The sequence below is a fragment of the Leiobunum rupestre genome, chromosome 6, assembly GCF_980474605.1.
Source record: "Leiobunum rupestre chromosome 6, qqLeiRupe1.1.hap1, whole genome shotgun sequence".
NCBI lineage: Eukaryota > Metazoa > Arthropoda > Arachnida > Opiliones > Sclerosomatidae > Leiobunum > Leiobunum rupestre.
The window spans coordinates 50,676,247-50,702,548 of record NC_143389.1 but is presented as its reverse complement, the minus strand read 5'-3'; the positions used below and the strand labels follow the sequence as shown (position 1 = coordinate 50,702,548).

The 26,302-nt window shown below is 36.0% G+C and overlaps 2 protein-coding genes across 3 annotated transcripts; one reads left to right on the top strand and one right to left on the bottom strand.

Moving 5' to 3' along the window:
• Positions 1-12,240: 12,240 nt before the first annotated feature.
• LOC149941390 (ubiquitin carboxyl-terminal hydrolase 19-like) lies at positions 12,241-18,332 on the bottom strand. The gene is made up of 21 exons (XM_090177739.1): positions 18,082-18,332; positions 17,923-18,026; positions 17,784-17,861; positions 17,610-17,725; positions 17,114-17,283; positions 16,663-17,046; positions 16,538-16,603; positions 16,410-16,479; positions 16,324-16,357; positions 16,144-16,261; positions 16,000-16,083; positions 15,100-15,203; positions 14,860-15,039; positions 14,654-14,797; positions 14,236-14,594; positions 14,040-14,176; positions 13,427-13,527; positions 13,202-13,357; positions 13,029-13,138; positions 12,905-12,964; positions 12,241-12,840 (listed from the first exon to the last, which is right to left on the bottom strand). The coding sequence occupies exons 1-21, from the start codon at positions 18,202-18,204 to the stop codon at positions 12,572-12,574; spliced, it is 2,967 nt and encodes a 988-aa protein (XP_090033865.1). The 5' UTR covers positions 18,205-18,332; the 3' UTR covers positions 12,241-12,571.
• Positions 18,333-19,575: 1,243 nt separating this feature from the next.
• LOC149941389 (uncharacterized) lies at positions 19,576-20,814 on the top strand. Of its 2 annotated transcripts, XM_090178947.1 has the most exons (4): positions 19,576-19,639; positions 19,835-19,952; positions 20,022-20,219; positions 20,281-20,814. In XM_090178947.1, the coding sequence occupies exons 1-3, from the start codon at positions 19,619-19,621 to the stop codon at positions 20,216-20,218; spliced, it is 336 nt and encodes a 111-aa protein (XP_090035073.1). In that variant the 5' UTR covers positions 19,576-19,618; the 3' UTR covers position 20,219; positions 20,281-20,814. The 2 variants fall into 2 exon arrangements, with proteins under 2 accessions (XP_090035073.1, XP_090035072.1); XM_090178946.1 differs by having other exon boundaries at positions 19,835-20,219.
• Positions 20,815-26,302: the final 5,488 nt, after the last annotated feature.

Below are 26,302 nucleotides of genomic sequence, written 5' to 3'. Positions count from 1 at the left end.
GCCTTGCACAGGAGTACAATCTCACTTGGCTTTTCAACTACTCCAGGGCCCATCTCCCTCGTCTGCGAACACCGGAGTGGGAACCACCAGCGGCCACGATCATTCCTCGCTGGCTCTCTTCTACCAAGGGAGACCTGCCATCTGACGCGCTTCGGCAGCTCTTTATCGCGACCCTCGCACCTTACGCCAGAGATGCTACGGTCATCTATACGCACGGCTCGCTCTCCTCGGACTTGGGTGTTGCTGGTGCGGCTTTCGCGATTCCAGCCCTCGGCGTCGGCGCGAGGTCCTTCGTGGACTCCGGGCATCCTATCAACCGGGTTGAGCTCCTCGCTATCCAGATGGCTCTTTCATACGCGGTGACAAATGTGCCTGGTGAGCTGGTTATTTGCTCAGACTCTCAGAGTGCCCTCACCCAACTGCTGACGCGCTCTTCTGATCCGGTTGTTTCAATAATCCATGATCTATGTGACAATTATCACCACTCCGTCACTTTCCTTTGGTGCCCAGCTCACGTGGGAGTGCCAGGCAACGGAACGGCGGACAAACTGGCCGGGGTCACCCAGCTTCAACGTCCTCAGGGGGTACACTTCTTCCTTCCCTCGACACTCTCGGAGCTAAAGAGTGTCTGTGGGAAAGCGATCACGTTTTGGTTTTTTTATTCGTATTTAGTACGTTTTGAATATTTATGATATAAAAATACGTTTTGTTAGATTTTGGCATATATTTAGTACTTTTTACCACTTCAGTATCCCTTTAATTTAGTTTTTTTTTTAAATTCAAACTTCGCGGCAATATTAAAAAACAACGAAAATTTGTTACGGAAAATCGAAAAGTACGTTTTTCCAAAAAAAAATACTTGGAAAGTACGTTTTGTGATTGGAGAAAGTACGTTCCCGAAAACGGCCGATAAAAAACGGTAACTGTCATGGCGGCCACTATTAACACTTCAGCTGTGACGTTACAAGTTTTCAAAATCATATCAGACGACAACACTCTATTTATTCATTGAGCACAGTCTTAGCAATACTACTTATTTCTCTATGTAGGTAACAGAAACAAAAGAGGAAAGATAAACAAACATAAACAAAAAGAAATACATTGAATATAAAAATTATATAAAAAGAAACAAGTTGGCAAGCCAAAATATACCTCTCCTCGAAAGAATTGTCCCTAGTGGTATTAATTTCTCGAGATAACCCTTAAAGATATATCTCCGCAATTTAGAGTTATTTGTTAAAAATATTAACCCATTTCTATCCCGCCCGGTATAAAATTTTAATTATAATTAAAATAATTGAGACGAAACGACCAATTTTAATTTATTCAGAATATCATAAGTTAAGTAGTTACAACAGTAAGTTAGACGTACTATAACAATGCACAATTGAATTAAACCCTTTTACAGAACAAGTTTATCAGTTAAATATAATACGAAGCAAATTTTAATGAAATATCTACAGAGGCTTTTTGGAATTACTCGCTTACGAAATACTTGCCGCATCTTTAACGCTCATTTTATTTCAACACTCGCCCTTGATGAAGATACCGTAGATATCTGGTAGTGGACGACTCGTTCACTTCCTGTTGACGTTGTGACGCATACCACATGAAAAAGACCAATGCCGTCCAATTTCCAATATCATATAATGACTCGCACACCCAAGAAATCATTGACTGCGTTAGAAATCGTAGATATCCAAATATCCACACCAAATGTATTTACAAGAAGCAAAAACCTTACCATCAACAAAGCACAGAGAGCCACTTGACTAACCGCCAGCTTTTAAAGCAATTAACGTTAAATTATCTCCTTTGAATTAACAGAACTATATATAGGTCGTTAAGAAAGTGGACCACCCACAGGGTCTACCCTTTAACCCTCTAATCTCGGCTGACTGCGCTAAAACAAGATTTAACCTTTAAAAAATACCAGATTAGGCCTTCATAAATTCATTAATAAAAAAAGACTTTATTACCTATTATGCTTACGATGCCTGTCTTAATTTCAGTGAGTCTAAGCAGCTATCGGTGGTTCTGTGGTAGAGCGCTCGACTGCCAAGCCGAATGGTCTGGGTTCGAAACCTGGGTGGCGCATTTGTTTTTAATCAATAGAGAAACGCTAAATTAGAATTTCTTCGATGCAATAATTTCAATTTCAATTCTATTTCAATTAAACCAAAATTTCGTACTCTATTAAATACGCTTCCGATAAAGCTGAAGGTCTAATTTTCAATAAGGCGTAACAAGTGTCGGTGGTTCTGTGGTAGAACGTCCGCCTGTCAATCAGGAGGTCTTGGGTTCAAATCCCGCCCGATGCGATCGCAAATTGATACTAAGACGAATACCGTGTACAACTGGTGGAAACCCTGCCATTGGACGTTGAGAGGTAGCATTACACTCAGCACTCGGTCCGTCCCAAAGTCATTAAGAAGAAGTTGGAGAGAAAACGCCCATATAAACACAACAGACTCAACATGCACATCCATCAGAACACAAACACAACAAATTCAACACTCACAACCTACGCATAAACATTACAAAAACGTAATACACCAAACCGTCACGACGGTGAGCGAAAAAACACCATCCAAACCAAACCGCAAATGCATCCGTTAACGCTCACCGTCACACGGTGGTTTTGCCAACCCTTTGAGAAACTGCGTACGCAGTGATTACACTTTGCACCGAAAATGCGAACAGACAGACACACCCACAGACCCACCCACAGACCCACCCACAGACCCACAGACAGACACGGTCGTTGTATAACCCCTCCTAGGGGACTTTGTCCCCTCGGAGAGGTAAAAACCAAAAAAAAAACTTTATCCATACAGGCATATGTAACATAATCACTCATAAGTATGCCATAAAAGCATTTTCGTTAATGAAACCTTGTTCACGGGATATGACGTAAATTATGTCACTTACAACTCAGTGACGAAATACGTGTCATCAACTTTTCTGATGGGAAACGGAAGTTAGTGAGAATTCCTCGCGCGTTTCTGGCTTTGCCCATGTCAAGTTGAGTTCGTGCCTCGCGATCACATGATTTCCTTTCCATGGTAAGCGCAAGGATTAAAAGCATTTTTGCATTTTTGGGTCCGCTTAATGTATGTTCCGCGTGAAACAAGGTCTCATTGAATTTTTTTCAATGGAAATGTTATACAGAGGCATACTTATGAGTAATTATGTTACATATGATCATAAGTAACATAATACCCCTAAGTATGACACTTGAAGCCTTGCTCATGCATTTTTTATTACTACATCCTTTCTTCACCAACGATAAATCAGTAAAACGACTAGCAACTCTGTAACCCGGAAGTTTAATACTCTTTGGTATTTGATTTTTTTTATTGGTCATCGAAAAGGAGTCAGAGTTCAATTTTAGCCAATCATATAGCGCTACAAAATATTATGAGGTACGAATTGTAAGAAATAAAATGGCCGTTATGGTAGTCGGCTTATTAGGCCTAACTCTATCGGAAAATTAGACCTAAATACTAAATATTATTAGGGTCATTTTCAAAGTTTGAACTGAAAAAAATATTTTTATTGCGTAATTAGCAATTGTAAAAGTTATTCCAGAAGTTTGAAAATGGTTAATTCATACATTTTAATTCATCAATTCATTTTTATTTTGAAAAACGAGGCATTCAATCAGGTACAAAATACAAGTATATTCAAATTACAATAGTAAAAATCGGGAAGAAATTGTAATAAAATATTCGTAAACTAAATGAGAAACATTTTTACGTTAAGAACGTAACAAGCTGAAGGTTTTTTAACGTCTACAGTATTTGGTGCATAACATTGATAAACATCAATGAGATTGATCTTCTCAATATACTACACTAGTGATCCCCAAATTTCGAGTTGTTGGTGAATTTCTAATATAATACCATTTGACCGATATAAAGATTTAATATTGTTGTGGAAAATACATACAATTTCTTTAATTTCTTCCGTTGTTAAAGTTTCCGTGGCGAAAACGAAATTAGTGCGGCTATACGCCTTAAGCCTAAAAATGACTTTTTTCAAAACAGCGGGAATCAAGTTCCCGGAAGTTGGGTTAGATTAATTCATGTCGCCGCTACCGAGTGGCGCTATTTCGAAACAATTTTGACGTCACTGTGAAGAAAGGATGTAGTAGAACATTTTCCTAATGTCATACTTAGGGGTATTATGTTACTTATGATATGATACAGGATATATCTCCAAAAAAACGTATGGCTATGGAAGGGGGGATTGTTTGAAAGGCTCTTCTCCATGAATCTTTTGCACGTTTCCACGCACCCAGCATGCTTTTAACTTGGTTCATATCCTTATCACTGGTATTACCCGCGAGCGGCGTACGCAGGTGTTGTGCCCTCCACTCACATGTCAGAGAGAGTCGGCTCCATTTGCAACGCAGGGCATCCCAACAGTACGTGTTGTAAGTCCTCAACCTCATAATTACATAACTTACAGGCCGGGCTTAAGTTCATCAATTCTGCTTGGCGCTTGCCAGTCAGTAATGACCCCGAGCGTGCATCAAACAGCAGTCCGCTATACTATGACCCATCGTAAAACGATTCAGGCGCCGGTTTACTCTTTGCTTTGTATAGTTGTAAGCTATGTTTCTGAGATACTTCAGTTAACCATCTATTTTCCGCAGCTACACTAACCTCCATGGCGACTGTGGTAGCCCATTGTTGCTCTGTTTGAGAGATTCCTCTGGTAGTCCCAATGCCATAGATTCTGTCTAGTTGTTCCACCCTTTTGTTGAACTTTGCTTTTATGCCCGCTTGACGTATTGCTCTAAAAACAATGCCAGGGTACATAGTCTTCGGCATCAGTTGAAGGCGCCCTAAGTATTTCAATTTGTTCGTCACTTCCCGTTCTTGCATTGAACTCCAACCCTGGGGGCCTATTCTGTAAATATTCGAAATCCAATTTTCGATTGAAAACTAGATTTCGAACTTCGAGATCTCGACGAATGGTATTCGGTAAAGATTTCGAATAAGCATAAATCAATGTAAATTATCGAAGTCGATCTCGACATGGTATAGGGTATCGAGATCGAATACCCATTCGATTTTTTACAGAATTGCCCCCCAGTTCTCCCTTGATGGCGGCATTAGCCGCACAGGGACCTGCAGCCAGCGTAGCCAGATAAAATTTACGTCCTGCAGCCCAAAAGGAAATAAAACAAGCCCAAAAAACCGCCCACTGTTTAAAATGTTTTTCAAAATAAAGCCCAACTTCTCGCCCATAATTTATAGAAATTTTTTATCTAGTAGCGCGAAGTTTGTTCAAATAATTACCGTATATAAAAAATAACAACACCAGAACAAGTATTTTCATATGTTTTTTTAATATTTTGACTCAAAACTCCATATTTTTCCAAGAAACGGTTTTCCCCTTAAGTGGTCAATGGATTCTGATAGCCATTGAGTTGGGAATATTAATCTAGAGATCCAATCAAATCTGCTCCCCGCGAAACAAGTTTTTGAAAATCACGAACGTACCGTCTCTTCTAAAATGACGAGAAAACATTATCATATGACCCGTGGCGCCATCCATTATTTTTGTATTAAAAATATTTTTGCCGGAAAACGCATCTTATTTGAACGAACCATTGAGAGATAGACGGCGCCACGGGTAGAATGATAAAGTTTTCTCGTCATTTGGGAGCAGACGGGCGACGGCAGCAGGCTTGGAAATAAGCGGTGATCACTGGGTCAAAGACCAGTTTATTAATTACTTGGACCAGTTTTTTTATTCAAAAGCTAGGGGTTCACTGGTCCAGTGTCCAGTTTATTAATTCAAAATTATCTACCGTATTATTAACCAACTGGTCTACGAGACCACTTAAATAATTCAAGAGTTGGGAGTCACTGGCCAAATAGACCAGTTTAGAAATAAGCCTTATTTCCAAGCCTGGACGGCAGTATTCTTATTTTTTTTAAACTTGTTTCGCGAAATACTGAAATCCGACGTTTTGATTGGACTTCTAGATTAATATTCCCAACTCAATGGTGATAGCTCGACGATAAAGGCTTTCAGTGAAATTTTCCGTTCTCAACTTCATCGCCCAGTCTCCCTTTTAACTCTTAATCCGTTTTTGACGGAGTTGAGGTTTTAGTCACACATAATTTTTACCCCCTGAAGGGCCTGGACTTCTATTACTTCTGTGATGCCTCTTTCGCTTCGTTTTCCATTCAACTTTTCCCTCATTTTAACCATTCTTTGATAGAATTACCCCCTGGACCGCTGCGCTGCCGCTATTTCGTGGAAACGGTCGAAACCATGAAAACAAGCCCAAAAATCCACCTCACGCCCAAGCCATTTTTTCCCGCGTATTGCTTTAAAAAGGAGACCAATTGGGTGAGAAAATGGTATGTTCACATTTGTCCCAATTTTACCTTCTCCCAAAAACATGGTGTCCCATTTGTCCCAATTCCATTTCTCCAAACCGGAGTTCATTTAACCCAAAAATATGTATTCCCATTTTTCCCAACGATCAAGTTTCCCAAGAAAATTGATTCCCATTTCTCCCAACGATCAATATTCCCAAAAATATGGATTCCCCTTTCTCCCAATCATTATTTTCCAAATATATGGTAATTGCGCGGTTTTAGATCTCATCGGTACGAGTCGATATGTCGAAAAAAATACAGCGTAACATTTTGACGGCATTATATTTTTTGACGACATTGTCTAATAAAATAGGAAGGGGCCCAAAACGAGAAATTTACGGGTGTATTTACTCAAGACTTCTTATATTCTCACCGCATTTAATTATTACCCGTTTTCTACTCAATTGACTTGGCGTTAGGTTAGGTTAGGTTAGGTTAGATTAGGTTAGATTCATGTTTATACCAAGTGTAATTTTGGGACAAATGGGATTTGGGATAACTATTTTGGGACAAATGGGATTGGGACAAATAGGATTGGGATAAATTGGAATTGGGAGAACTATTTTGGGCGAAATGGGGGTAAACCGTGAAAATAGCCCAACTGGCAACTCTGCCTGCAGCTAAGGCAAAGAGTATGGAGGAAATAGCGATAAAACAACCGTTAGAGGTCTGCAACGAAACGTTCACCACCGAGGGGGTTGACAAAGGGGGAAAACATCTGTAAACCGAGCTTCAAAATAGCTACCGCAGCGCCATTTCGGGATTCTTCGTAATCGAAAAGGCACAAATAACAATAGTGCCAAAGATAATTCTTCGATAGCGCTTGGTCTTTTGAAAATGAATTTAGATCATAAATATGGCAAAGTTAAATCTACCAAAAGTTTCAAAACGAAAAGCAGGACAAGAGTTCCGAAATGGCACTGCGGTAGCTATTTTGTAGTTCGGTTTACAGAGGTTTTTCCCCATTGTCAACCCCCTCGGTGGTGAACGTTTCGTTGCGGACCTCTCTATTTCCTCCATACTCTTTGGCTAAGGCACTTCTACCCGTTTCGCGCTGTGCGTATTCCAAGGCCGTGAGGGTCGCGCCTGTCGTAGGCTACGTTCAGTGGAGCTTAACGGTCTTACGTTTGCGTTAATTCCGTTGAGACTTTTGCTGAACGCTTTTTTACGATTGTTGCAATTTTTTTTCAAATATCGTCTGCGTAGTCGTCCGCAGCTAGACTTCCCGTGTGCTGTGACGTCACGATTCCGTTTAGCAACGAAGAAACCTGCTCTTTCAATCGTTGAGTTTGTTGAGCCAAAGATAATTTAAACTCGTACCCGAGATTCGAATACTGAGAGCTTTCCCATTGACGGTTTTGTTACGAAGCGTTTACCCTTTTCCGGCACGTGACCTCTGAAAAATCGGGCTCCATCGGTTGTGGTAAGGCGCAAACCATGGAGCGAATTTTTTCTGAGTTCCAGCGGGAAGTGGGTAAACGCTATCGGCAACGCACGAGAGAGAGAGAGTGATTTCGAATCTAGGGTACGAGTTTAAATTATCTTTGGTTGAGCTAACGTTGCCAACGTGACGTCCAATCCAGAAATTACAAAAACCGTTCAGTGGAAAAAAGTTGACAACGTTGAGCTTCACTGAACGTAGCCATGGCTAGTACCTGGTTGGCATAGGTCAGGGCCGGGACAGCTTGGAGTAGAGAAGTTGACTGGAGGGGAAAAGAGGGTGGGAAGTCTGTAAGCTCAATGTTACCCAGAATCGTTTGCTCCGCGGTAGGGGCGCCTTAGTGTCGCCCTCATTCGGGTTTTTATTGAAATAAAATTTTAAATATTCGCCATGCTTTAGTTTTGAAGCTTGGGGTAGTTTAGAATGAATTTTTTATTTCCGATTGTATTAGTTCTTTTTTAAAATGGATTGTTTTAGTTTAAATTTGTTTGGATACCAACATGATCACACATATATCAAATTTTCAAAAATTATTAAAAAAAATTGAAAGTAAATTTTGTTCTATTATTGTACTATAAACCAAGGCCTAACAAGTTTTTTTCTCTTTTATAAATTAAAATTATTAATTGAATCACATTTGCAATTTTTATACCAGCAGTACTTTTTCGTTATGAATAATTCTAACTATGTCAATGGCTAAACTATATAATACCGTCTTTAAAACATGATTTTGATTGTTACCAATTTGCCATTCAAACCTCTAAGTTCAAACCTTGGATTAATAATAGGACTACTGGATATGGCACTTCTACCTTCCCCAAGGCCAAATCGGGCGTCTCTCGCAACGGAAAATAAAAACAAGCTCGCGGTGGGAAAAGCTTTTTGGCGCATGCGTAATTCTCGTGTTTTTTTTTAAAATAATTCGGTTTGTTTTTGGGGCGCGAGTTATTTAATTTCCATAAACCTCACATGTCAGGAGTTACATTTGTCGCTTTCCAGATATTCATTATAATTACTAGGAATTGTAAACGTTAATTGACTAAAATTAACTTCAAATAAATGAAATAAACTTACCGAGAAATTATCACTAAAAATGTACCGCCATTCCGTCAACAACAATAATACCCTTAAGCCTAACGCGCACGCGACAATCCCTGAATCGCAATGTGCTTCGTGCGTCGAATGTTTGCCCCACCTAGACGTGGAGCGCTGGGGAGATTTGAGAGACGCCAGACGCGCAAGTGCCATATCCAGTAGTCCTATTATTAATCCAAGTTCAAACCTTTAACGGTTTGTTCGGCCTTGGTTCTATAAAATCAAGATCAAATATTCACAACACCCTTGGAAATAACTCTCTTTTTCGTCGCTAGAGTAAGGTAAAACGTAGGCCCCTACCAAAAACGCAGTGCATGCTGGGAGCTTGGAGAAGAGAAGTATTCTGGAGTGGAAAAGTCGGGCGCCACCTGCGGCTTTGTAAAATTCCCATCATGCACTTTTTGGTCGGACGTCATCAAGCCAGAATGATGGCAGATAAAGCTGACGTCCGACCAAAAACCGGGGTAGTCTGGGTAATTCTAACAGCAATAGGCGGGAAAGGACGTTCTTATTACCACTATGGGATTTTCCACTCCAGAATACTTCTCTTCTCCAAGCTGGGAGGGCTTAGGCCGAATTGATGGGGGAAGAGACTCAATGCTACAGTTATGGGAATTTCCCCTCCAGTCAAGGGGACAGCAACCGATTTCCAAAGAGTGTGACTCATGGAGTACTTAATAGTGCCTCTATTTCTTTTCTATCTCTATGATCTGGCGCACGGAAAATTTAAAAGGAAATTGGTACTGGAACTCAAGGCGAGCCAAAACCATTGAGTTGGGAATAATACTATCTAGAGCCCCAGTTAAAATTTCCCCCATAGGCTTTAACACAGCATTAGTGAAGATAGGAACGAAAATCATGGGAGGGTTGTCAACTACGACAAAAGCCACCTATGAGCGAAAAATGCAACTATTTAAATGAAAAATTCTTCGATGGCCCCTGCCGCCACCTATTAGCGACTTTGTGAACTATTATAATTTAAAGCTAAAAAACAAAACAACGAAGTTTCTTGGTAAATCTTATTTCATTTTAAAAGATTAAATTGCACTAAAACAAAATAAAGTATGTAAAAAATGAATACAAATAAATAATAATGAATATAAATAAATAAATAATGATTATAAATAAATAATAATGAATATAAATAAATAAATAATGATTATAAATAAATAATAATGAATATAAATAAATAATGATTATAAATAAATAAATAATGATTATAAATAAATAAATAATGAATATAAAAAATAAATAAAGTATGAATATAAATAAATAAATAATGAATATAAATAAATAAATAATGAATATAAATAAATAAATAATGAATATAAATAAATAAATAATGAATATAAATAAATAAATAATGAATATAAATAAATAAATAATGAATATAAATAAATAAATAATGAATATAAATAAATAAATAATGAATATAAATAAATAAATAATGAATATAAATAAATAAATAATGAATATAAATAAATAAATAATGAATATAAATAAATAAATAATGAATATAAATAAATAAATAATGGATATAAATAATAAAGAATATACACTAACAATTACCGTTAACCTCAGAAAGTTTTTATGGGAAGGGGAAACCGAAGATATCGGGGGAAAACCCCTTTAACCAGTGTGGAAAGAACTTACAAACTTTACGCAGAAGGAGTGGTTCCGGATTTTCACCCAGGGCCACTAGCTGGGATCGAACCCGGCTCCTCTGCGAGGTGAAAGTGCTAACCACTCCACCACCCCACTTTCTACTATACGTCTTCTGTAAAAAGTTATCTAAGTAATGGTCTAATAATTTATTTTCTTCTTAAATAGTACCATGCCAGCTCTAAAATTTGTATTGAAGAAAAGTGAAGGTGTTGCGGTGTTTGTAAGCATTTTAAAAGTGGTGTTTTTCCTGAAGTCTTCCTCTGTAAAATGAAATGATCACCGCAAACTGCATCTGTTGCGTTTGGAACCCAGTCTGATCTTCCAATGGCTTGGAGCCATTTTTGCAACAAAGGATTCACTTTACCTGGAAACCTTATTGTAATTTTGATAAATTTAGAATAAAAATGTCTTCTATTTTTTGGAATATTAGTGCTGCTCCTACTTATGCCAAGAAACATTTTTGTTTCTTCCATTATTTTCGCAAGACGAAACTGCGCATTTCCTACCCATTATGCTTAAAATTTCACTCAAAATCTATTACAAAATAGTAAATAACTCACAAAAGAAACCTTTATTGTGTTAATAAAGAGTTTTCAGATATACATGACTTTAATTTAAAAAAACGCGTTTTCAACATTTTTCTTAAAAAACGCGTCGCTTTCCCTCTTCAATTCAAAAGTTAAAATTATAATAGTTCACAAAGTCGCTAATAGGTGGCGGCAGAGGCCATCGAAGATTTTTTCATTTAAGTAGTTGAATTTTTCGCTCATAGGTGGCTTTTGTCGTAGTTGATAACCCTCCCATGATTTTCGTTCCTATCTTCACTAATGCTGTGTTAAAGCCTATGGGGAAAATTTTAACTGGGGCTCTAGATAGTATTATTCCCAACTCAATGGCCAAAACATCAGTAGCTATAGATTCTTTTACGCGCGTATTTCATGGGAGTCGCCATTACCGTGCTACACGCGAGAGAACGAGTTTTGGGGGAAAGAACTTTCCACGGTAAAGCTACGTGCAGTACGTCTATGGCAGCTGCCTGTGGAGCAAATCGTGGGAGGGTCCTTGATGGGGGGAAAGACGCCCGTAAAAGAGTGTATAGGTTTTGATTGATCTGCCATCTTTTCTGAAAGATTTCTATGACACTCCCTCGTTTCATTTGCGTCAGTTTAGTAGAAATGGCCCGGGTGAGATCATAAAACTTGGCCTCAAGAGAGCGTACAGTGGCATTAAAGACCTTAATTTCAGTCGCTGAATGCTAAAGGGTAGATTCTATGGCAGCAATTTTTACGTGGGTAGAAATTCCATTCTCCTAAAACTGCTTACTGGCCTCTTTGAGCTTTGTTAGGTCAGCTTACAAAACTGTTTGTCACAAAGTTTACAAGTAAAGGGAATATAGTCACATAAATATCTTCAAAATGCATTTTACCATTCAAAAAGTTCCCACTGTTGGCAGGACTTACATTCAGAGTTGAGAATGGAGGGTTTTAGTGGTTTTGCCTGTTTGGAATACTTTGAATCACCAGCGAATTTGTTCACAAGTTCCCCCATTCCTCAGAATCTTCCATATGGTTTGGGAACCTTTGATCTTGCATGCACATAGCGGAAAAAAAAGCACTGCATATTCCATGTAGAAAATTGATGGCCAAAGATTTTATTTCAATAATTTACTTTGTACAAAGCCATGCTTTGCAATTTTAAATAAAATTATTTTTTTCTGTATGTTTCAATGAAATATAAAATGCAGTTGGAAAACGAGTTGATTTGAGTAGATTTACATGATTAGAATAAAGTACTAGATAAATCTAACCTATATAAAAGGAGTGATTTTAGACTGCCTTCAAAACGATAGTCCCTTTTTCTAAGCATGACAACTGTGATTGGAGATATTTTGTACTTGAAAATGTGTTAGCAAATAGCTGACTAATTGCTATAATAAATAAGCCAAGATTTGACTAACACATTTCAACTAATCCAGCATATCCAACTCAGAATTGCATGTATCCACAGAAGAATTATCACTATTTACAGCACTCGCACATGAACTGTCTTTGTCTATTTCAGCATTATCTCTGGCATCACTAGTTTTGCACGGTTCAGTCACATTAGGAACCGGAATATGCCTTTCAATTGAAAAGGGTTTATTTCTTTGTCTATAAAATAAAACATACGCAGCTTCCGAAGACACCAATGACTCAGAAATAAACGAAACACGGCTATCATCAAATAAACGCCAATCTATGCAAAAACATATAGTAAATAACACTTTTAAAACAGATTATATTGTGGAATTTAAACTAACCTATCTGACTTAATCTGCTATCAGAGGAGTCTAGACATCTGGCAAATGATGTATAGTGACCTAATGTCAATTTAAAAAGCAATAAATAAAAATAAGATTTTTTAAGATCTTTTTGAATTCATACCATATAAAGTCCTCTGACCGAGATGGTTTACAACTGCATATAAATCATATATTGGAGAAGAGAAATCATTGGAAGGACGTTGACATATGTAAGAACTTAAATCTAAGCCTCTGCAAATGAAAAATAGATGTCATAATACATTTTGAATTAAAAACTTAAATAGTTGGTTTCACCTAATGGGAAAATCTATCATTTTGTCCAATTTTTCTCTAAAATGTAAAAATCCACCATAGGAAAATCGTTTGAGTTGTATAATAAGTACAGTTGGCAGTCGCCATAAAGATAATTGCTTAGTGGCGTTTCTGTGCTCTTTACAAATTGGGCAATACCTAATAATAAAAATGTATTTATTTTATGGTAATTATTTTGTAGATTCAAATTTAATACTGAAAAATAACCAAGAATCTTTTGAAGACAAAACTTCAGGTTCGGTATACAGCCGCAAACAATCGTAGAGGTTATTTTCGAGTATAATTTCCTCATCATCATACTCGCAATCCTAAGGGAAAATAATTTGGTGAGAGTCGCAAAAAATACTAGTAGAATATTGGTAAAATCATAAGTAACAAAATTATTAAGTCTGACACTTCCTATTCTTCAATGATAATCTGTTTCGACAATAGCTATATAAATCATAAGATGGCTTATGACTGACAACTTTCCATAATTTAATACTAGTTTTAGGAAAAGTCAGGTAAACACGCCCAAGAAATCAGATCGTCCAACGCTTATTGAAAATTGAAACACTTTCAAAAGTAACAATAACTCAACTATGGAAATGTAATGATTTAAAGCGGAATTGACTATTATAAACAACTATGCTCATTTTGTAGATAGTTATTTCAGACTAAGAGACCTAAACATTTTCACTGGTATTTATCGCCATCAAACCTGACAATAATTTTGCTAATGAAGGTAGTAGATTTCACAATTGCACTGTGACAGACCATCATTAACATAAATCATTCAGTGCCATACTTATTTTGTTATGTTACTTAGTTTAAAATATACCAGTTCTTTTGATTGCACCAATACATAATTAGGATAGTTATAACTACAGGAACTGGAATATTGCTTTGCAACACGATAATCGTTTTTCCAATCCATAGCTAAATGCTTATAGTTGGAAAGGTCCAAAGGTTCATTGTCTAGAGTAATAAAAAAAATAATGATAAATAAAAAATAAGAATGTAGCATTGGACATTACCTTTGTCTTCTAAAAAATCGCCACAAGCCTTTGAAAGGTTCCTGCCAAACTTATCAACAGGTCTTATTAAAAATAAGGGCGCAAATTTCTTCCCCCCTGGTTGTTGGCCAATGACTATTCTGGCGGGTCGATCTTTATGAGAAATATCTGATGAATCTTGGTCTTCCACGCTTGACAAATACATCTCGGACATTGCTTTCTCAGTATCATTTCTAGCCTCGGTTTCTTGATCAACATTGTCCAAATCATTGATAACTACAATACTTTGTTCTTGCTGTTGTTGCAATTGCAAATCGAGTGATTGATTTAGCTTTGTAGAATTAAAATTCAGTGGAGGTTGGAAGACATCAACAGAATACCTATAAATTTAAATTACTTATTTGATAACTAAAATAAATACCAATTACAACAGTTGTACCTTGAATAAGCTTCAAGCAATCGATATATTACAGAGAAAGTAGTTTGGGATTTTGGTAAACTGATGAAAAAGGGCAACCCTAATGTGTATGCTTCTTCAACGCACCTAACTTTATGATCTGGCCAATGACTACGTTGACAATTTCTGTTTTATCAAGTTTCTAAATTAGCTTCAGTCATGTATTCCATAAAACATTTGACACTTACACATCACAATAGGCTACCCTCATACATTTTGTACATCGTTTTAGCTTGTGTTCTGTAGACAAACTTTCTTTAGAGCAAAATGAACATTCATTTTTATTAAGCTCAGGGACTAGTAATCTTTGCACTACAGTTAACTCCACAAGTGGCTCGCCGACCAGTTTCTTATCAAAAACTTCAAATCTAAAATAAACAGCCAATAAATTAAACTTCAATTTGATATTATGAGGACAAAAAACATACATGAATATTTTTTCCCCTTTATTTAAATAAAAAATTTGGCCAATTGGCATTTTTTCAGTCAATAGAACCATTGGTTCTTGTTTAGTGATGGTAAAACCAATAAGCTAAAAAATAGAAACCATTTATAAATATATTTAAACATATTGCTGGGTAAGACCAAAAATCAAGCAAATCAAAAAAAATCCATTTCGAGAAAAGCAACTGTTAAGTTTTATATCTATAATAATTTCAATAATCTAATAATTGAAATAGTCTTTTCATTACAAATTTCTTTAAAAAGTCACGTATCTCAACTTGCTTGATGTTGGCAAATTTTATAAATAAATATCGAGTATGAATTCAGGTTCCAAGAAGGCAGATTCTAAAACCACAAGCTCGCATACTTTGTAATGAGTTTGTCTGCATTTGATTTTTCTTGGCACTTGCAGAGACGATCGCCACCTACAAGTACATTCAACAGCCTTCCGATTTATATTCAATTTTGCAACAGTAAAACCATAACTGTTGTTGAACAATTTTTGCTTGTTCAGGTTGCAGGTTAACGATTGGTATTAGAAGCGTATCAAATTAAACTGTTTGACATGCAGGTTTTTCTGATGTGTTTAATCCAACATGATATGGATTTTGAAGGTACACCTAGAAGATTTTTGTTAGAGGGCATTTAGATTTATTAATATTAAATGGATTTTGAATGTTTTGGCGTTCTACAAGCTTTTACATCATGATATGCAATCATAATGAATGGTAACACAATCAGAACTATCTAGTTATTTTACGATTTTGGTTACGTTTCATGATTCAAATGCAGACCAAGTATGCAAGGATTATACCAGAGGCTAATCATAGGAGCCTGAATGCACTCTTGCAAATATAATTTTTTTTTTATATAAATAAGTTTACTCTATCAGGAGGAACATTAGATTTCAATCCTAGCACCGTTTTAAGGTTTTCAAAGACAGAGTCAACTGGTAGCTTTAGTAAATACTAAAAAAGAAAAACTATGACTGTCACATAATGTATAAGAATATTTATTTTTAACTTTACTTTGCGTGGTTTTCCCCTAGGGTCTTTGGAGAAAAAGTAAACTGGTATCACGCAATTGTCTTTAGGCAAAGGCAAAGACAAGTAAAGGAACGGATCGAAAGTTATAGACACTTTTGAGCTAAAATTTAAGAAATCAAATTAAAATGTGTTAAAACAAGGTAATAGAAAGTTTTGCAATACCATGTTGGGCAGACTAATTTAGATTTATACTGGCCTGAAAACAAAAAAATAATTAATGTTTACTTAATTATTTAGATTAAATTTACCTTGGAAAAGGTCAACAATGATAGAATCATTGCGTTTCTTGTAATTTTGCCAGGCTATTTCAGCCGCAATCTAATAAAACAAACTTAGTAAAATTAACATAGTAAATTTAACAAAGAAAATAATTTACCTCATCAGGTTTATCATCCAAGTTGACATTTTCTATGTAGGGCTTATTTTTAATACGGTTCAAATCCTAATTAATTATAAAAATAAACATAAGAAAATTTTCTATAACTTAAGAAAAATTATTACTTCATGTAAGCCATCTAGGAAAAATGACATGAATTCTTGGGCATCATGCTGAGCAAAACCAGAAAACTGAGATACTTTTTGGCCAATAAGCATTTTGAGTTTGGACGGTGAATAAGAATGCTGAACTCCCATCCAAAGATTTTTCAATAAAACTGCAAAAGTGACTGCTAAATGGCCATTTAGGCCCAATGGGTTTTCGACATTGATATCTTTCTGAAAAGTGCCATGTAAGAAAAATTCCTTCAGTTCACTTGTATTGGCAAGACACTGAAGCACAGAATTTATAAAGCAAGTGTTCCCAAGATTATCCAATCCTGTTAAACCATAGCTAGCTTGACCCGTAATTTGATTTTTGTTCAGAGGCGAAACTAAGCAGGTTGGTTTCTAGTTAAAAAAAAAACTTTTATGTAAAGAACTTTCAACTTGTTTCTGCTGAAAATATTGTATATACAGATTCTTTTTTTCCAACACCACCCTCATCGCACAAATTTCCAAATGTTGTTTCTCCTATGACAGATGTAGAGGGTACATTTGGGTCATAGACAGAGCTAGCAACATTATCAAGAGGACTGTCTTGTTTCAAAATAGGAAGCTCAGAACTCTGTGCATTATCAAATTTTACTGAAAAAAAATTTAAAAACTGTAATAATTTAAATTTCATATAAATATAATAATTTAAATTTCATATAAATATAATAATTTAAATTTCATAACATATAATTTAAATTTCACAATATAAATATGATATATTTAAATTTCATAATATAAATATAATATATTTAAATTTCATAATATAAATATAATATATTTAAATTTCGCAATATAAATATAATATATTTAAATTTCATAATATAAATATAATATATTTAAATTTCATAATATAAATATAATATATTTAAATTTCACAATATAAATATAATATATTTCATTAAATATGTTAAGTATACCTTCAGATTGAGCTCCCTCTAGTCCACTCCATCTAAATGGATATTCCTTCTCCAACACAATTTCTAATTTCTTATCAAATAAGTTATAACGACATTGTTGAGGCTTGATTGTGGCTCTTAAAAGATTTATAACATGTTTATAATATCAAAGCAAAAACCATAAAAGTTCCTTACTTCAAACAAATAGACCATATAAAAGTTGTATCAGATGTTGCCCCTTCACTTTCGTAGGTACTTAAGATTTGAGGGTCACTATTTTTTCATAAACAAAAAAAATAAACTTTATGTAATTAAGCCTAAATGTAACCCTTACTCGGTTTTGAATTTTATTGTTAGTTGCGTTTCTTCAAAAAGTACAACAAGATCATCTTTCTTAATATTTTTAATGTAAACAACAAGATTCAAAGATTCCAATTTCTAGAGAATAAAACTTATTAGTGCCTTTAAATAAGTAAATTTTGAATACGCTTACTTTTTGATAAAACGTGGTATTCAAACTTTGTAGCTCTATAACTTGCTTTTCAATGTCAGGTTTGAGCAAATTAAGGTTATCGATACCCAAATGTGGTTCCATATGATCCGAATCTTCACTCATTTCATCTTCTTTCTTGTTTTTTTTTTTAGTTGTTTCCACATTTCTGGAGCTTTTTTCACCATTTTTAGGATAACTTTATTCGATTTAAATTGAATACTTGTTCCTTCAGGTACAACTATGCGATACAGGTCGCAAGTCCAAGCCCTACCATCTGATTTTAAATAATATTAAACACTTATCTAATGTCAATTACAAAGTATTAGTTAGTAAATACCTCGAAAATTAATGCTGCAACTATATTCTGAGCTTTTGAACTTAACATTCTCTAAGTTGTAATTAACCTTAGAATTTCCAGGATACAGTGTAATAATAACCTCGGATTCTGTTTGCTGCCATTCACTACGCAGTTTTTCTTGTATAAAAAGATAATTATTATTTCGTATAACTCACATAACAAACAAAACAATGCTTAGTTACTGCTTAAGTGCTTAGCAAAACTAGTTTACGTAAGCCTAGGTCTTACTTTTTGCGTTTGGATTTTTTGTTATTCCCTTCACATTAATGTTTTCCTTTTCACGCTTGGACATAACTTAAAAACAATTTAACATTATAAAAAATCAAACTATTCGACAACTTCAAACTAATAAATAATTTAAGTTAAATGAGCAATATCTCACTCCGACCGGACCAATAAAAGCAATGTAACCATAGACATTAGAATAAGAATAACCCATCTCTATGAATGTAACAAACTACCAATAGTTGTTTTTTTTTCGATTGTCCCAGGACAAAAAGTGTAAACTTTTTACCCTAAAACGTTTTATTCGCCTATTCTCGGAGTAAAATTTACCCTGTCCCGAATTTTGTTCACTTGTTCCAGAGCTCAAATGTTACACTTTTTACTCCTCCTCGAAAGGAGGTGTAGAGCAAGGTTCCTAGAAATTAATTTACGCTAATATGGGTGTAGAGGGAGTAATCTAGCCATAGAAATCTTATAACATAGAATGATTCCGTATAAATACAAAATGGGCCAATTACATTTTTGGAGGTTTCATCATTATCAGCCAATCACGATTCAAAGAGTGACTACGGCAACGACTCGTTGCCATCTACGGTACGTTCAGTAAAGCTCAGTGAGAAAAATTTGCTAGTTATTTATTGAACGGTTTTGATAAAGTCATCGGTGATTTCTAAAATGGCGGCAAGATATTTTTCAGGGCCGGAAAATCGAAAAAAGCAAAAACTGCTATATTTAATTGCTAATTAATTAACTAGCGATGATTTTATTGAAGAAAATGTTGGAGAAATTTGTGGTGCTCGAAACCTTTCAAAAAAAATAAAGGAGGGAGCAATAATTTCGTCATTTATAATAAATAACTCTAAGCCTCGGTCTACTCCCATAAGAATTACAGATTATGTGGAAAAAATACTAGTGCCTTTCTACACTGATCGGGATTTTAAATCTCATTTTAGAATGAGTAGGATTGCTGTTGCAGTAAGTTTGACATTTCTTTTTTTTATTTACATTAGTAGAAGTTATTAAATCAAAGACCGAGTATTGTGTTTCATGTGAATTCACTCAGTCAATTTAGTGGCTTCTATTAAAAGTACATGGATTTAATCCACAAACTTTTGCTTCTATAATGAATAAAATTGTGTAAACAAATACTAATTTCAATTTGTTCATTAGGAATTAATCAATATTTATGGAGGAGCTGCTGCTAATGAAAAAATGTATGTTGCCATACCGATAGAAAAACGGGTGTTAGTTTCGTTGTGGCTCCTGGCAACACCCGAGTCGTTCATAAGTATTGGAGATCGCTTCGATCTATCAAAGGGAAATGCACATTATGTGTTAATTGAATTCGTTCGAATAGTGTCAAAATTAAGACAACGATATATTACATGGCCTACAGAAGAAACAGTGAACCAAACAATGACAGTCTGCGAAACAAAATACGGTTTCCCTATGACCGTTGGTGCAGTTGATGGCTGTCACATCGACATAAAGGAGCCAAATGAGGATAAAAATGCATACTATAATCGTAAGAAGAGAACATCGATATTATTATAAGGTAATTTAATTTGGATGTGTACTGTTGTTAAAAATATTATAAATAATTTTTGTTCTTATAGGCATTTGTATTGAAACATTAATGTTCATTGATTGTTGCTGTGGATGGCCGGGTTCTGTCCACGATGCAAGAATGTGGCGTTTGAGTGCGATTTACCAGTTCCTCAAAAATGGCTTAATTAGTGTTGATAATGGGCACATTCTGGGTGACAGTGCTTACCCACTAGACAAATTCTTGATGACTCCTTTCAAAGACAATGGACATCGTACAATTCAGGAAATTGCATACAATACTTGCCATAGTTCTGCCCGCCAGATGATAGAAAGGGCATTTGCATTGTTAAAGGGCCGTTTCCGTAGACTAAAGTACCTTGACATGTCGTTAATAGCCGAATTTTCAGAAGTGATTATGACTGCATGCATTTTTCATAATTTTATTTTGCGGCACGAAGGAGATGATGATGTCAATGACTAAATAGATGAAAATTTTGAACATGTAACAGCTGAAATAATGGAAGAGGCGGATAATACTAATGCAGAAGCTGCAAAGATAAAAAGAAATGATATTGCAAGAAATATAAGGGTTCCCAGACAATTGCAAGACATATAAATATAAGGCTGTATTGACAACTATGTAAAATTTTATATATTTATTTCGCGAATGTATTACCAATAAGTCGTTTGTGCAGTGCTGAAATTTATTAAAAGTACCTTCTCCTCATTTCTACATATTTATTAATGAATCGACCATCTTAGACAAAACTTCATTTTTCGTATCTAACTCATTTTGAAAGTTTGGGTTTGTTGAAAGTTTTTTTTTCTCTATTTCTTCATTTTTTCTTGACCAATCAAGAAACCATTCTGGCACATCTTGGGGGCGCTTAACTTTTCTCTTTTTTCTTTCTTGCACTACATTTGTCTTATCAGATATTGATGGTGAGCTTAATGATGACAACGATGAGCTTAATGATGATAATTTAATAATTCTAGCTACTTGTGCAATTTAATATAAGAAAGAGTGAAAAACAACGAAAGTTAAAATGTGCACAAATTTTTTTTATTTAAAATTTAAAATATTCGACCCGACTAGTTTCGGTCACGTTATTGTGCCGTCTTCAGGGTTGTGTACCGTTTTGCATTTGTGTCAATTATTTATAACCTTTGTTATTTGTTATTTCAATAAAGCTACATTGGGCTGACTAAAATTCCGACGCAAAAAAAATTCCTTCTCAATTTCTAGGTTTTCCATTGGCTTAAATAAATATGTTACTAGCCAATAGTGTGACTCCCAAAATTACTAGGATGAATAAAAAGGTTAAAATCTAACGTAGTCAACCTTTTTTTGGTTCGTGGTGAAACAAACCGTTAGTGAAGATTTTTGAATGGAATAAAGGTACAGTGGCATACTTATGATTAATTATGGTTATAGGTTATTTATTGCCGTATAAAAATACACTCTTTTGGAACAGAGCGGCTCCGTAGTGGAGCTCAGCAAGAACCATAGATATAAGAAATGTATATAAAGGTCTAGATAAATTTCCGGGCGTCTAAACCAGGCTTGGAAATAAGCGGTGGTCACTGGGTCAAAGACCAGTTTATTAATTGCTCGGACAAGTTTTTTCATTCATAAGCTAGGGGTTTACTGGTCCAGTGTCCAGTTTATTAATTCAAAATTATCTACCGTATTATTAACCAACTGGATCTGCGTGACCACTTAAATAATTCAAGAGTTGGGAGTCACTGGCCAAATAGACCAGTTTAGAAATAAACCTTATTTCCAAGCCTGGTCTAAACCTAACATAAAATACGGAATTGACACCGAGGAAGGCACGTGACCAAGAGCGCAAGCTCTCTTAGCATTTTAGTACTAAGTGCTTGACCTTTCCGCAGGCCGTAGTCTTTAGACACCATCTGTTGGTGACTTTTAATATAATTTTTAAGCGGGAGACAATGGCTCTCGCGACGATAGCAGGAGCTTTCTTACCGATAGATAGCGCCTTATAAGGATAGCCTGCAGAAATTACACGTTTCTGCTAGCTGTCACCTCCGTATTCACTGCCTTTGAAATATTTTATCTAGACCTTTATATACGTTTCCTATATCTATGGCAAGAACAGAACAAAAACAAGTTGGCAAGCCAAAATATACCTCTCCTCGAAAGAATTGTCCCTAGTGGTATTAATTTCTCGAGATAACCCTTAAAGATATATCTCCGCAATTTAGAGTTATTTGTTAAAAATGTTATCCCAGTTCTATCCCGCCCGGTATAAAATTTTAATTATAATTAAAATAATTGAGATGAAACGACCAATTTTAATTTATTCAGAATATCATAAGTTAAGTAGTTACAACAGTGAGTTAGACGTACTATAACAATGCACAATTGAATTAAACCCTTTTTACAGTACAAGTTTATCAGTTGAATATAATACGAAGCAAATTTTAATGAAAGAAATATCTGTATTTTTCTCGCTTACGACATACTTGCCGCATCTTTAACGCTCATTTTATTTCAACACTCGCCCTTGATGAAGATACCGTAGATATCTGGTAGTGGACGACTCGTTCACTTCCTGTTGACGTTGTGACACATACCGCATGAAAAAGACCAATGTCGTCAAATTTCCAATATCATATAATGACTCGCACACCCAGGAAATCAATGAATGCATTAGGAATCGTAGATATCCAAATATCCACACCAATAGAAAATGTATTAACAAGAAGCGAAAAACTTACCATTCACAAAGCACAGAGCGCCACTTGCCGAAACGACAGCTCGTATATCAATAAACTTTAAATAAACGCCTTTGCATTAATACAACTATAGGTCGATAATAAAACCCGTAAATAAATAACAAAAAACTAACCCACAGGTTCTACCCTTTGACCCTCTTATCTCTACTGACTGCGCTAAAACAAGATTTGACCTTTAAAAGTTCATACGTAAAAAATGTAGACTTTAAAAACCAATATACTCTTACGCTCAGCTGAGTTTATAATTTTCAAAGAAGCGTAATATATATCGGTGGTTCTGTGGTAGAACATTCGCCTGTCATGAAGGAGGGTTCGAGTTCGAAACCTGAACGGTGCATTGTTTTTAATCAACAGAGAAGACGCTACATTAGAATATCTTCGATGCAATAATTTAAATGGAACACGAAATTTCGTTCAATTTTAATAGAAACCGAAATTTAATACTCTGTTAATTTGTAATAAACGCTTCCGATAAAGCTGAAGGTCTAATTTTCGATGCTGTGTAATAAGTGTCGGTGGTTCTTTGGTAGAACGTCCGCCTGTCATACAGGAGGTCTCGGGTTCAAATCCCGCCCGATGCGATCGCAAATTCATACTAAGACGAATACCGTAAACAATTGGTAAAAACCCTGCCATTTGGACGTTGAGACGTTTATCGTAACCCTTAGCACTCGGTCCGTCCCAAACGTCAATAAGAAGAAATTGGAGAGAAAACGCCCATACATACAAAATGCATACACAACAAGCTTAACAATCACAACTGCCACAACACGAACTCAACATTCCCACATTACGCATAAACATTACAACTGAATTGACACCGTCACGACAGTGAGCGTCAACGAAAAAAAACCCACCGAAACGCAACAGCCGCAAATTTCTCCGTTAACGCTCACCGTCAGACGTTGGTTTTGCCAACCTTTAAACTGCAAAAACGGTTTTTCGACTTTGCTCCGGCAGGCCGACAGACAGACCGACAGATAGAGAGAGCAAAACCCCTAAATATACATATTGAGAAACGACTGACATAGGGTTATTACTGAGTTGCAGAGTAGTATCAATGGGCTCGTTAACATCTGTACAGCCTCTAAAGATCATAATGTTGGATTTTTCCATGCTAAAATTCAAACCTCTATCCAGGGCAAAAGTAGAGCAAACATCCAAGATACACTGCATTTTCTGGACGGAATTAGCCAAAAGGACTACGTCATCAGCATATAAAAGACAAGTTATTTGTATATCATTTAGGGGGAGATGAGTTCCAGGGAGTTCCGCTCCAACATTCAGATTCTCAACTGCCCTCACCAAATCATCAATGAAAACAATAAACAATACAGAGGATAGAGGACAGCCTTGACGAAGTCCCACCCTACTGGCAATGGTTTGGGATCAATAGCCATTGAAATTATACACATACCCACAAATAAAATAAAGGTTAGAAAGCTGTCCTACGAATGTTACTGGTATTCCCTTGTCCAAAAGCACTTGTCACAAACTATCACGATTTACACTATCGTATGCTTTTTTGAAGTCTAGGAATGCTACATACAAAGTTCACCCTATTTTCTTAGATATTCAATAAAGCATGTAAGGATGAATAGGTTATCTGCAACTCTACGATCTGTTCTGAAACCACACTGAGCTTCTCTGAGTAAGTTATTCGATTCAAGATAATCGACTAGGCGATTTTTGAGGAGCAATGCATAAAGTTTGTAGAGAACTGAGGTCACCGCTATGGGACGATATGAAGCGAGGTCTGTGTCATCTTTGCCTTTTCCTTTATAAAGTAGGGTCACCCGAGTATCGGACCATGAAGCTGGAATATAATCCCCTTTTCGGATTTCATTGAATATGGAGAGTAGGACACGACGGGCCTGAGGCCCCAAGGCACATAAACATTCACCGTGTATACTATCTAGCCCAGCAGACTTTCCATTTTTAATTCTTTTTACAGCCACTTCTAGTTCTCCGATTGAAAAGGCGTAGGTTCTTCAGTATGAGGTACAGGTAAAGCTTTACTGCGTGTATGTGTGTGATCCACTGGGGGGTCTGTGAAGTCGGAAGGATGGTAGGACCTATTGCAGGGTTGGAAGGGCGGGCTGTATAATGAGTAGCGGATGTTTGCAAAAGGTCATCTTCTAATTCTTGTATATATTCCTCAATACGTTTCGCTACTTCCGTCTTTGCAAATAGTACCGATCCGTCTTTTGCTTTCACTCCTTTAAATATTGGTATTATACTCTTTCCTTCTTTTCGTAGTCTTTTTATATAATTCCAAAATTTCCTTCCTTTCTCTTTCCCCGCTTCCTGGATTTCTTTCTCAATCTTTCTACTGAAAGTCTTTATTTTCCTGCTGATGATATTTTTTACCTGTATTTTGGCCTGTTTATACTTTGCCCATGTGTCTTTAACAACTTCAACATCCTGACGAGTTATTAGGGCATGCCTATGTTGTCGATTGGCTTCTTTGCGCAGCGAAATTGCAACCGAGATTTCCTTGTCCCACCATGGTTTACGGGTATAGCCATTTATTGGTGTACTAGATACGTTTTTCGTAGAGAAGGTTTTGTTCATCGCTTTATGAATGGCCCCACAGAAGTTGTCATACTTTGTATAACCAGGTCTATTACTGCTGTCAAAATTTTACATTTCAGCTTGAAAAGCTGTCAGGCGCTCTGGTTCATCAAATTTCCAAAAACGTTTAGGTGGGTCTGCACTTTTGTTAGTACTGTCTTGTGAGGGAGTGTTATTTTTATTCGTTGGGCTATGTTCTATGAAAATTGCATGATGATCACTACCAACACTAAAATCTCCCTTCTCATCGACTTCCACACGGGCAATGTTTTCAAAATATTAAATATAAGTCACTAAATAGGGCATAGTCAATGGTGATTTCTGATCGGTGATCATGCCTAGTAACTACACATTTGCATTTTGGAGAAAGATTGCCAATAATCAATGAGTTAGTTTCTACAAATTCCTTGAACAGTCGCCCATTTGCATCCTCAGAATCAAATTCGTCAAGGTGGGCATTAAAATCTCCCAATATGCATACCTGATTACCAGCATTGATTTCAGTTAAGATGTCATGATTAAGACAATCATAAATGGCCTTATTCCATGCGATAGAAGAGGCTTTATTACCGGAGGCACAATAAACTAGTGCGTAGCAAATGTGAGGCTCGCTTTCTAACGTGAACCATAAATGCTCCTTGCAGTGCTTGACTTTGGTATACGATTCATTCCGTGATAACATCACTCCCAAACCACTACCTTTCTTCTCGCCTTTTTTACGGTTTAGACCAATCCACTGATTTCTACAGACGC